Genomic DNA, 9,597 nt, shown 5'->3' with positions numbered 1-9,597 from the left:
TATTGGCTTTTAAGCTAATCTAAATTGATTTCTGTCTGCTGATAGTATCTCATTTCTGTTCATAAACAGTGCATGACATATGCTGAATTTAAGATAAAAATAGATTAATTTCAATATCAGATGAAGTACAAAAGCCACAGATGTGATACAATCTGCAATTGTGTTAAAGATACCATAAAGTTAAATTGCTCTATTTCAGTGCTTCCTGAAATCAAGGCATTTTGAATCCTGATTACCAATTATTTAGAATGCTAACTTTAGAATAGTCAAGATACAACAAAACTGAGATACTATTTCATGGTTCATTCAATCATGCACAAAATGGCAAATATTATGTTCTCTCCTAAGCGTTTCTACTTTGAACCAAATCTCATCTAAATTCAGGCTATATTTTTAAAGGTTTTAGCACAAACCATATTCACATCAAAAAGGCTTGAGGCAGCAAATATCCTGGTTTCCATATAAAACTTTTTCTACTATGATATCAAATTTCTTGTCATAGGATTTTTGCAATATTTTTCCTTGATCATATTTAAAAAATAAATAAACAATGCATTAAGATTTCAAATAGAATTAAAGTTTCATCTTATAGTCACTATTTAACATTCTACATTATTTTCTCCAATTAAAAGTAATATTTATAAAACAAAAGATTTAAAAAAAAAAAAAATCCGATATTGTTTCAGGCTTGCAGTTGTGAAAACAATTATACTGCTTGGCTTCTGGAAATACCCTGCTTTTAGCCTTGTTATGCACCCGAGATGTGTGAAACTGTCTCAATTACAAATATAGTACAGAAGATCTAGGGCCTGATCCTGCAATGGTTATAAGCATCTTACAACAGCCATTTGTCAGTGCTAAAGAAGAGTGAATACTGGAGGCGCAAGATTCTGCTGGATCAGGCCTTAAGTGTAAGTGCATTATACAACACATTATAAGGTGACATCTCAAAATAAAATATTGTGTTTTTATGTAATGCAGAAGTAACACATACAATTTACATATAGTAATAATTTATTCTGAAATGTTCATTTTAGTCTCTGTTGAGACATCACCCATGTCTCATTAATAGAAGAGCAGCCACCTCACCTCAAGTACCAGAATATATAACAAGTTACAGCATAGCAAAAAAAATTCTACTTTAAGATAAAATCTAGTTCAGGTAAAATAATTTTGTTCAAGGTTTTACAGTTACACAGTTGTCCGTTTTTTTGTGGAGCACAAAGAAAGTGTAAATTATTACACCATAACTATCTATGCACATTATGTGACCACAGAAATGTTAATCATTACTTCAGAAAATGAACCATCAGTTCTATTCATGCAGAAAAGCAGGCTGGGAAAGCTTGTTCAGCAGAAACCATAGTACTGTGAATTTCACAGCCACATGATTAATTATTGTGTTAGAAGGACTCACAAATACTAAAACTGAGTTACTTTTTTGCATAAATAATACCAATTCTTCCCTGATGTAGTTTAGTCAGTCTGTAATCCATAAACAATTGATAAAGCAATATGACAGTATCATCTCTATCTGTAATGCTCAAGACAAGCAATGTTTAAAGGATTATGGGATGGGATGCTAATTAAATATTATAAACATACTGTACAAATATAACTGCATTAGCAATTTTATTCCAAGCTGTCAATTAGGCATTCCTCCAAAATATTACCGGTGAAGACAAAGTATACTATCAAATATGGCTTCTAGAACAAGGACCCTCTAACAAGAATCAAACCTATTTACAAAAGATAAAAACAACAAATAAAACCAACACCCCGTCTTTTAAAGTTTCATTTGAAACAAAATTTCTAAATAGCTGCTGTATATAATACATCAATTGCATTTATTTTTTGATGTACTTAAACAGAAGTCACCAGGTAAGAGCCAGAATGACGTTTAGGACTCTGAGTTCCGCTGGAGTCTGTATTTTCAGTCTTTGAGTCATGTTTCTTTGTGCTGTTATTTATTGGCGTTGGTATTTGTGATGGCCGAGCAGAACTGTTGTCCACACTACTCTTCCTGGGACTTGGACTGTAGTTGAAAGGAGTCACTCTTGCTGCAACAGTACCACTGGGGGAGTTATGTTTGCTTGAGCTACTGGAACTGAATGGTGTACGCTCACTAACAGTACTTTCATTATTTTCTGGTGCAGGAACAGGATTATTCTGTACAGGTTTTGCTTCTGTTCCTTTCTTGTCTGGACTGTCTATCTGAAAGAAAGAGTTTGGACAATTTTCTAAACCAATGGTACAAACAGGAACATTTCCATTCCCTGGATTTTGTTTTTCATTAATCTCTTTAGAATCTTTATCATTCACGCTCCCTTTCTCTGAAACACTGTCAATAACAGGGGGAGTATTTCCAGTTGGGGATCTTCCAGATCGAGGATTATTAATAGGGCAGTCCTCTATCCTCACCCACACATCCTCTGTCTTAGAGACAGCTGGTGCCATCTGATAAATTAGAGTTTTGGAATCAGAGTCATTTGTTGCACCTGAGGAAGAATACTGAGGATCATTCATTATTTGAGGAATTTCATTTTCTTTTATTTTTCTCCAAGTACCTTTTGCTGGTGCTTGACTTTCTTTACTTTGTTTGCGTCTAGAAACAGAATTTCCATGTTGCTTTTCATCTTCACTTTTTGCCTTTTCACTGGATTCTGAAGAAGCTGACAGAATTGAGGAAGAACTTCCAGTTCTTCGCCAAGTGCTTACACGAGGAAGCGATGAGGAATGCTTACTATGTTCACGCTTCCATGTTCCTGATCTATTGATTGGCAATCTAGATGGACTCTCAGAATGAGAACGAGCTATGTCATGACGTTTTGCTGGTTTCCCATCATATTCTACAGAAGGACTCAGATTAGGGGGTAAATTTTGCCAACCACTAGTCTGGGCAGTTAAATGAGTAGATAAAGACATATCAGGAAGAGATGGACTTAAAACTGGAGTCTGTATTTGGGACCTAGTGGGAGAGCCTGGCCTGTAAGGAGACAGAGATTCAAATGAAGCAGACTCTTCTAGTTTCTGTCTTAGAGTTGGACTCGAAGCTTCTTTAATAAAAGTTGACTGACGAACCAGAACAGGTCTTTCAGATCTGTCAGATTCACTTCCGCTAGATTTTGTGGATGACATTCTGGATAGTTCAGCCTTTTTGTTTGATCCACCACTATTGAGAATTTGGTTTAATCCTTTTGAAGCAGACTCACTTCTGGGAATGCCACTGGTACTCTTAAGTAAGGCGGTTTGCTTTGTAAGGTTTTGCTGGCTCATCTGCCTGCCTGGTGCTGTATATAACATTCTTCCTGAACTTGAAGATTTAGTTGAAGCTGTACTAGGAGATGATATCCTTGACAACTGAGACAGTTTGTTGGGAGGACTTATACCGTTTCTTCCTGGGGAAATTGAGTTTCGGCCTGGAGATTGCAGAGGCTTGCTTAATGGCTGCTGTTGAGGTCTAGAAGGAATGGAGTCTCTAGATCCTGATCTAGAAGGTCCTTTACTTGATCCACTCTGTTGAGATGGTTGCCTAGTTACAGGAGCTGACTCAGGTTTCACTGATGACTTGACTCCTCTTGGAGAACTAACAGAACTTTGGCCTTCACTGGGACTCTTGGAGTTTGTATTTTTTAGTGGGGGACCTTTTTTGGAAACAGGACTAGTACTTGAGGAACTATTTCGAATTCCCGGAATATGAATCATTGTCCTGCCACGTGAAATTGAAGTCATACTTGTTTGCTGTGGTTGCTTTAACTGGCTTGAAACTTCTGAATTGGAGCAAGCTTTTCCTGTAATTATACTTTTATATACTTTTTTTCCTCCTTTGATTCCCTTATTTTCAGATTCTACTTTTTTAGACTCCAATGTACTCTTCTCCCCTGGCTTAAGAATTCTTGGACCTTTATTACTAGTAAAAGGCTTTTCTTCTTGGTCTGGGGTAAGATGAAATGGTGACCCTAGAGAAATACCAGATTTTAATGAAAGAATAGAGTCAGAGTCTGATGAAGCTTGTCTAGTCAGCGATGCAGCAGCTGCAGCTTGATGCAAGCTACTAACTATAGAATTTGCACCTTCTTGTATAGCTTTCCAATCAAAGTTCTCTGAATCAGGTGAGAAACCATGTTCTGAATCCGGCCTCTGTATCTCTCTCAAATCTAGCATTAAATCTTCTGCCAATATATCACCCATATTTTTGGAATTATTTTTTTCAATTTCACTCTTTACTTTTGAGGTTTTTTTCTTTTTAGGCATAGCAGAACTAATGCATTCCTGCAACAGATCATCTTCTGAGTCAATACTAAGAGAACTCAGAGAGCTGTTTCTAGAGAAACATACAGGAGTATCTTCAACATGAAATGATTTAGGTGCATAACCAGAAGTCTGTGGTCTATTTGATTCTATCTGTGAATCAGGAGCCTCAGTTTGTTTTGCAGGTTCACTTTCTTTGTTGTTGTTTTCTTGATCAATATCACTGAGGGAACTAAGAGATGAATTGCGAGAAAAACATACAGGTGTGTTTTCGATAGCAAAATTCTGCATTTTCTCATCTGTAGCTGCTCCTCTGTCTGGAATATCTTTAGTTGACTGAGAGAAAGTTTTAGGTTGGCTTCTGCCTGTTGGGTATTTTTGACAAACTTGTGTCCTATTACTTGGTTGCTGATTTGAAGACTGTTCTGTATTAGTGCAGTCTTCAGTTTCTGTTTCCTTTGCTTTTCCTTTTCGCAATTCTGCCTTCTCCCTTGAAAGGTCAACATCATCATCATCAAAATCTAAAGAACTTAGGGAATCATTCCGTGAAAAACAATAAGGAGTTCCCTCAATAGGCGTGTAATGATGAGGGGAATCAAATGCAAAGCTTCCTTTTACACGCTCTTCATTATTTGGAAGTTTGTCATTAAAATATCTTGAATTATTTTTAAGATTCTGTTTCTTTGTGTCTCTGTTCTCTGAATAGCTTCTTTCATTATTAATATAGCTTTTAGGCTCTGTGTTTTTTCTTACACGTGCTCTATATTCATTATTTTGGGGAATGGGCTTTACTGGTGATGTTGGCTTCTTTTTATCACGTTCTGACTGATTTTTGTTACTTACAGATAAAGATGCTTGTTGAATTTGATCCATTATCTTCTTCACTCTGGAAGGTTTGTGACTTTTTCCTTTTGGCATAGCTGAGTTAATACATTCGGCCAGAATATCACCCTCTTCTGTTTTGTCATCATCCAGTCCTGGGGCAGTCCTAGTTGAGCTTTTTGCTCTCCGAGAGTCATCTGTACTTATACCTTCTGTAGGAATGGTGTCTCTCTTTTCAAACTCCCTTGACTCTGCCCTTGTACCCACATTCTCTACATTGGCCAACTCATTCGGTAGTGATTCTATTGTGAGGTCACTCAAAGATGTAGCTGTTGAAAAATTTATTGGTGTATCCTCAACAAAATATACCCGTGGCATATCATCTCCAGGTGTAAAACTCACACGCTTTTGGGATTGCAATCCAGTTTGTGAAGGCAAAAGTTTGTAAACTGGCAGTTGGCTTGGCTTTTTGGTTACAGGAGGAGGTATTTTTGAAGCAGATGTTTGAGAAGGCTTTTTGGCTTTACGTGAAGATTTTGTTGGCATTGCAGAAATAATACATTCTTCCAATATTTCAATATCATCATCATCGGAATCATCCATAATGTCTTTTTCTTCTTCAGTAGGCTTCTCTGCTTTCTTCTCTTGGTTATCCTTTGTATCATCTGGCTGTTCAGGTTCTGCTTCATTTCCATGTTCATTTTCATGTACAGGAGGCATTATTCTTAACTCTACATCTTTCTGTATAAACGGTTCATCAAGACTCAGACCACTTAGGCTAGAAGAGCAAGAAAATCCATCCGGTGTACTTTCTGTGGCATAATGTAATAATGTATCAGCATCTGGCAGGACCTGAACTCTTTGAACAGCTTCATTTATAGCTACCTGTCTAGGACCAGACCCTTTCTTTTCTGCATTAGGTACTTTGCCTTTAGCTACTTCCCTCTTTACTTGAGCTCCTTGAGCAGGGGGTGGAGTTTTACTTCTGCTTGGAGGCATCGTTTGTCCAGGGCTGTCTGGAAGATCACTGGGACTTATAATACCACTTACCATTCCACTGCAAGGCTCACTTTGAACTGAACTAGCAATTGAATGGCTTTCGAAACTATCCAGGGAACTTACAGAAGTACATCTGCTAAACATGAGTGGAGTCTCCTGCACATAATGTTCTGGTGGACTTTTAGGAGTGTGTGCACCACTCTTTGAGGGAGATTTGGCACCTGAAGAAAATTCAACAGCTTTATGTCTTGAAGAGTCAGAAGGAGATAAACTAGGAGTCTGAAGTCTACTAGATTTTGTTCTGATGTGCTGAGATGCTGATGCAACTTCACTTACTGCACCTTCTGTAGACAGAATCCCATTGTTTTCCTTTAGTTCTGCTATCTGTAATGTGTTATTAGCATCTGTCACATGTGTGGATTGATCATGTCCTATTTCATCTTCAGCTGATGACAAAGATGACAAAGAGCTACACCTTGAAAAACATATTGGTGTATCTTCCACACAGTAAGTTTGTATAGTTTCCTGATTAATAGAGGGAGACTTACAGGAGGCAGTCTTTTGAGCATGACTGCTTCTACTCTGTGCAGAACTTGGGTGAAGCTGATTCTGTCTCTCTGAACTACCTGAAGGGGTTGATATGTTCCCACAGCTTGAGGAAATATGGTCAGTTTTAGTGCTTTGCACTGATGAACTGTTTGAAAAAGTAAAAGATGGCTTCTGAGAAGAGGGAGGAACTTCTGTTGAATATTTTAGACTATAATCAATAGGCTGATCAACATGATGTTCCTCTTCATTGTACTTTATGCTATAATTGGTTGGTCTGTCTTCTTCCTCTTTGTGTTGTTCCTCCTCAGAGTAGCGTTCACTATAGTTGGTTGGCTTATCATTGTCATAATCATCAACCTGGCACAAGGACTGGTTTACTTTCTGATTCATTCCAAGAGTTGAGCCTACTCTGCTCTGCTCTGAACCATTGGATCCTCTTGATCTAAAAGAAGAAACACACTCTTGCTGTCCAAAAGGTGACTGATATTTCATGCGCTTATCATCTCCACTTTCAGTGTACATGGAATAAGTTGCATTTTGGCTCCTTAACTGCCTTTGTTCATTTTGTTTTATTTCATCATCTATTATATGCTTAGGCCTTGCCCATCTTTCGTTCTGAGAGGGACTTTGCCTTCCAGAATTTAACTGTTCATCCGAATATTTAAGACTATAATTAATAGGAGTGTCTAGCTCTTCATCATTGTCATCCATATGATTTGCACTATGTATCTTATGTGCCAAGTCAGCTGGGTATTTACCATAACTACGAAATTTACTTTCATCATCTTCCGAGTAAGATTCAATGGAAGGTTTCATTTGGCCTCTTTTACCATAGCCATCACTGCTGCTGACACTATTTAAACTATCATTTGAAGCTCTCTTGTATTCCATTTTTGTATAAAGCATAGCACATGTCCTGTTTGAATTCTCAGATTTAGGAAAGTATGTATTTGAGTGAGTATGGGCAGCAGCTGTTCTTCTTGGGACATTTCTGTCTTCTGTCAAACAGTGCATTTCAGAAGTGGAACAAGAATTTCTGTCTTCTTGTGGAATATGCATGCTTGTTACTTCTTCCATAACTTTGACAATCTGAGCTGCAGCAGTAATCTGCATTCCTATTCTCTTAGAGGAGTTCCCAGTATTCTCTGTAGCTGGATGATAGCTATTTAAACCTACTGCTCCATCCCTATCGAGACTTCTGTCTTTCTCAGATGGAGAGTTTTCTATGTTTCCTCTACTAGAGGAAGAGGAGCCAGGCAATACTGTAGCATTTAAATATGGTGAAAGTACAGTCATATGACCAGCATTAAAACTCTCTGATCTGCAAATCCCATCATCATGTCGACTGGAATCCAAAACACACTCGTATATATTTTGCTTATGTCTCTGCTTATTATGGTGAGATGCTTTGGGGCTTAAATTATCTATGTTGTCAAAAGTCTCTGATAAATGCTGAGCATCTAATTCTGCTTCCAGTGCCTTTTGTTTTCTAACATGAAGAGATGGTAAGCTTGATCCTGGAGACATAATGTTGGCATCCTTATATTTTGCTGGCCTATTTGCCATCAGGTTTCTTAGAGCTGCAGCACTGCCCATTGCTATCATTTTGTGTTTTGAATGAATGAGATTTTTAAGCATGCTCACTGCTCCCATGTCCCACAGCGCCTCCTGATCTTTTGCATTTCGTGCAGAAAGATTCCACAGGGTCCCACATGCATTACTGACTATTGTCAAACTGTGTGACTTCAAATGCTGTAACAAGGTTTGTAAGCAGCTGTTCTCTCGCAAGATTTGCCTGGTGTTGAGTGATTGAAAACAAAAATCAGTAAGTGGCATTTCAAAAGGATAAGAGACAAAGCAAAACAAAAACCTATTACGCTATAGGCAAGTTTAATCCATAGTAAGGATAATTATGAATTCTTCAGTGCAAATTTATCTTATTTTTTCCTCAAGTTTTCATCTGAATGTTAATCAAATCCTATACAAATATGAACAGTTTGCTCCCACACTATCCTCTCCATATAAACCATTCCAGGTGGTTTCCTATGGCTGATAACAACTTATGAATTTCCTCTCTCTTTCCAGGAAAAGCTTTTAGTACAATTCATCATTTAACAAGCAGCAGATATATTGATCCTTTTGCATATTCCTGTTATCTAAATTAAATACTTGCCTTATCAAATCCATTAAAAAATGAATGCTTAATTACTATACTTAAAACATGCATTCATATTAAGACTTGGTCATACAAACTATTAAATACACTTTTGGTACCACTACTGATTTTCAGAAAAATAGAAAGTATATTCACCTGTGGTCCTCATTAGTAGCAATTAAGCTAGAAACATTTCTTAATATTCCTCCTCCACTTTCTATGATGGCTAAAGTGTTTGTTTGGCTCCGGTATGTCAGTGTACCAACTAGAAATGCAAGAGCACCATCAACAGCACATATATCACCTTTGTTCTCAGTACAGTGTGCTGACAAATTCCATAAGGCACTCAAAATGCTTTTTAGGGTGGATTCCTAGGAAAATAATAAAATGACAGAATTAGAGAGTTTTCAACTATTGATCATAAGCCCTCAGAAGTATGTAAATTAGCTTCAAGGAGGTAGTGACAAACTTGTTTTTCTAGCTCTCATGGATGCAAAGACAGCTTTGAAAATGTGAACCAAGAATAACCTAAAGGAATAATTCCTGCTGAACCTGCACACAGTCTAAAAATACAGCTCAGAGACACAAACTGCCTCACTTATTCTAATCCAGATTTGCAAATAACAGAATTCATTGACCATGGAATTTAGCTTCTTTCCAGTTCACTGCAGAATTTGATTTTTGATTGGCATGAAATTTCTACTGTGTTGTATGTTGATGACCAATGTTTTGCTTTCTGTTTTACTGCATATGCCACTATTTCTCTAGCTTTTCTTCACAAATGAGAATTAAGTGTGTTTCAGGTTCTGCTTTCTGTGCTG

General features: G+C 37.4%; 1 protein-coding gene across 1 annotated transcript in view; it reads right to left on the bottom strand.

Annotated features, from left to right (window-relative positions):
- Nucleotides 1–620: 620 nt before the first annotated feature.
- LOC143171856 (adenomatous polyposis coli protein-like) overlaps nucleotides 621–9,597 on the bottom strand; it is a 169,158-nt gene continuing 160,181 nt past the window's right edge. Inside the window, exons 15-16 of the mRNA XM_076360955.1 lie at nucleotides 8,933–9,147; nucleotides 621–8,416 (exon numbers count right to left, since the gene is read on the bottom strand). Of these exons, the coding sequence (XP_076217070.1) occupies nucleotides 1,864–8,416; nucleotides 8,933–9,147 (6,768 nt within the window). The 3' untranslated portion in view covers nucleotides 621–1,863. The remainder of the gene's footprint in view (nucleotides 8,417–8,932; nucleotides 9,148–9,597) is intronic.

Source organism: Aptenodytes patagonicus, chromosome W (genome assembly GCF_965638725.1).
Source record: "Aptenodytes patagonicus chromosome W, bAptPat1.pri.cur, whole genome shotgun sequence".
Lineage (NCBI taxonomy): Eukaryota > Metazoa > Chordata > Aves > Sphenisciformes > Spheniscidae > Aptenodytes > Aptenodytes patagonicus.
This window is presented reverse-complemented; position numbering and strand designations above follow the sequence as displayed.